The sequence below is a fragment of the Pyxicephalus adspersus genome, chromosome 9, assembly GCF_032062135.1.
Source record: "Pyxicephalus adspersus chromosome 9, UCB_Pads_2.0, whole genome shotgun sequence".
NCBI lineage: Eukaryota > Metazoa > Chordata > Amphibia > Anura > Pyxicephalidae > Pyxicephalus > Pyxicephalus adspersus.
In genome coordinates this window covers 1,628,826-1,630,953 of record NC_092866.1, presented here as the reverse complement: position 1 = coordinate 1,630,953, position 2,128 = coordinate 1,628,826, and the positions used below count along the sequence as shown (strand labels likewise).

The 2,128-nt window shown below is 37.5% G+C and overlaps 1 protein-coding gene across 2 annotated transcripts in view; it reads left to right on the top strand.

The window, feature by feature from the left end:
* Positions 1-2,128, top strand: part of BANP (BTG3 associated nuclear protein) — a 210,087-nt gene that overhangs the window by 138,309 nt on the left and 69,650 nt on the right. For both annotated transcript variants that reach the window (XM_072421339.1, XM_072421340.1), the window contains exon 10: positions 557-619. In XM_072421339.1, coding sequence (XP_072277440.1) covers positions 557-619 — 63 coding nt within the window. The remainder of the gene's footprint in view (positions 1-556; positions 620-2,128) is intronic.

The following is a 2,128-nucleotide window of genomic DNA, read 5'->3' as shown; positions in this document are numbered from 1 at the left end:
ACATGAACAATAACTGTGTACTGTAGTCTTCTTCATGGGTAAATAAGGCATCCCCCTGAAAATAAGCCCTAGAGCATATTTTGGCCTTCAAAAAAAAATAAGACAGTGTCTTATCATCGGGGAAACAGGGTAGTATAGTTGGCTACATTCAGCTGTCCTTGTAATGCTGAAGATTTTTCATTCATTTCATTTTCTCCAAGCCATTTTATATCTGAAGAAGCTAGAAAACGTCACAATTTACAAGTCCAATTGAATGAGACTGACTTCAATTAGATATACAATCACCTGGATAAATGAGAACCTTCACAGCTTGACAAATAAAGTAATACATGAAAGGACATAACTTGTCTACAAGTTTAATTGTTGCAGCAGACCAATACATTATGTGAGTAGGAACAGGAGGGTTGGCCTGGTGGATTGATTCCAAATCTAATTTTGCCCATGATCTTTGCCTCCCACCTCATTACTATGAGCTTCTAAAAAATGTAATTCCCCCACATAGATCTGTAAATCCTTATTATTTATCACCTGTAATTTTGTTTTTTGTCTGTAACAGGGACACTTGCACATTGCACAGGTGCCACAAGGAGAGCAGGTTCAAATCACTCAAGACAGTGAGGTAAGTCTTCATATTTTCCTCTAGGGATTATAACAAAACTTGCTTACCTAAGTGAATGTAAAGTCAAAACTTTTTTTCAATATTTTTTCACACGTTCATATTGTGCACAGCAGCTGATGCTGCACTTTGGTTGTGCAGCTTATTGACCACATGTGGCTGGCTTTAGATACCAAAGTTCTCCATTCAAAATCTCCTTTTTGGCCTCTTTGATCTTTGACTTTTTTTGTCTTTTGCATCCACATGTGGGATAAGCTGGATGTGAACTCCCAGCATTTGCACAACAGTTACAGGTTGTATGGTATCAACAAATTTATGCAAAGCGCAAATATCTTTTTGTTTTGTAGGGGTTATTCAATTCCTTTATATCACTGAGCTTTTAGTTAGTTTATAGGTATTGTTAGATTTTTTAAAAAAACATCTGGCAACCATAATGCACTGCAATGGAATTCAAATTTACATAATTTAAAATGCAGGCATTTGTAAAAACCCGTGCTGTGCTATTTTATTAATAACGAACCATCGCATTGTTTCTGCTGTTTTGTAATGGACCAGTTTTCAGCCTGCACTGGTTTATACATTAAAAAAAAAAATGTTCAAACGCCACCATTTTTTTCTTGGCTTTGATTGGCGTGCGGTTGGCTCTTGAGCTTTCATTGTGATTGCAGCTACATACCAAGAACACTGCCGTAACCATCAGAACCTATTTACGTTTCTGACATTGGGTGAAAACTGATGACATTACAGGAAAATCAAATATTTTAGCCCTTGTGGTTTTTAAAGACCTGTTTCATATCTTAGCCGGATTGCAGTGTGCAAGCTTTTTCAGTTATGAGTTTTCAGAAAGCGGTGGACTTAAAATTGTAGGATTTGTTTCTTAGCTTTCTGGATTTTTACAATTCAATTTGAAGTGTGAGGATAATGAGGCTGAAGGTGTTAGAGACAGGCCTTTTCTTTAATGACAGTGTGTATAGTTAGCTGGCAATGAACTCCTGAGCGTCTCTGCAAATGTTTCTACAGCTTCAGTGAAAAAAGTTTACATTTCAGAACTTATTCTGAGTTTTATCAATCTAATAACATTTATTTCTCAATTTAAACTGAACTCTAGGTGCAAATTATTGCAGTTAAGTAATACATCATTGTCCATTTTGAACTCTGTACAGTGCTACAGACGATGGCGTCAGGAAAAATAATAATGTTATTTTTTTTTTTAATGAAAGTATTGTATGTTTGACTATATATCAACCTGCTGCAGCCTACTTTAAAATCTGCACAATAAGGCTCACAAAAGTTAATGAAAACACCACAGGGAAATCTCATTATTGTGAGAGGAGCAGAGACACAAACTACTGGGGGAAATCTCCCCATTGTGGGAGGGGCAGAGACACAAACTACTGGGGGGAATCTCCCCATTGTGGGAGGGGCAGAGACACAAACTACTGGGGGGAATCTCCCCATTGTGGGAGGAGCAGAGACACAAACTACTGGGGGAAATCTCCCCATTGTGGGAGG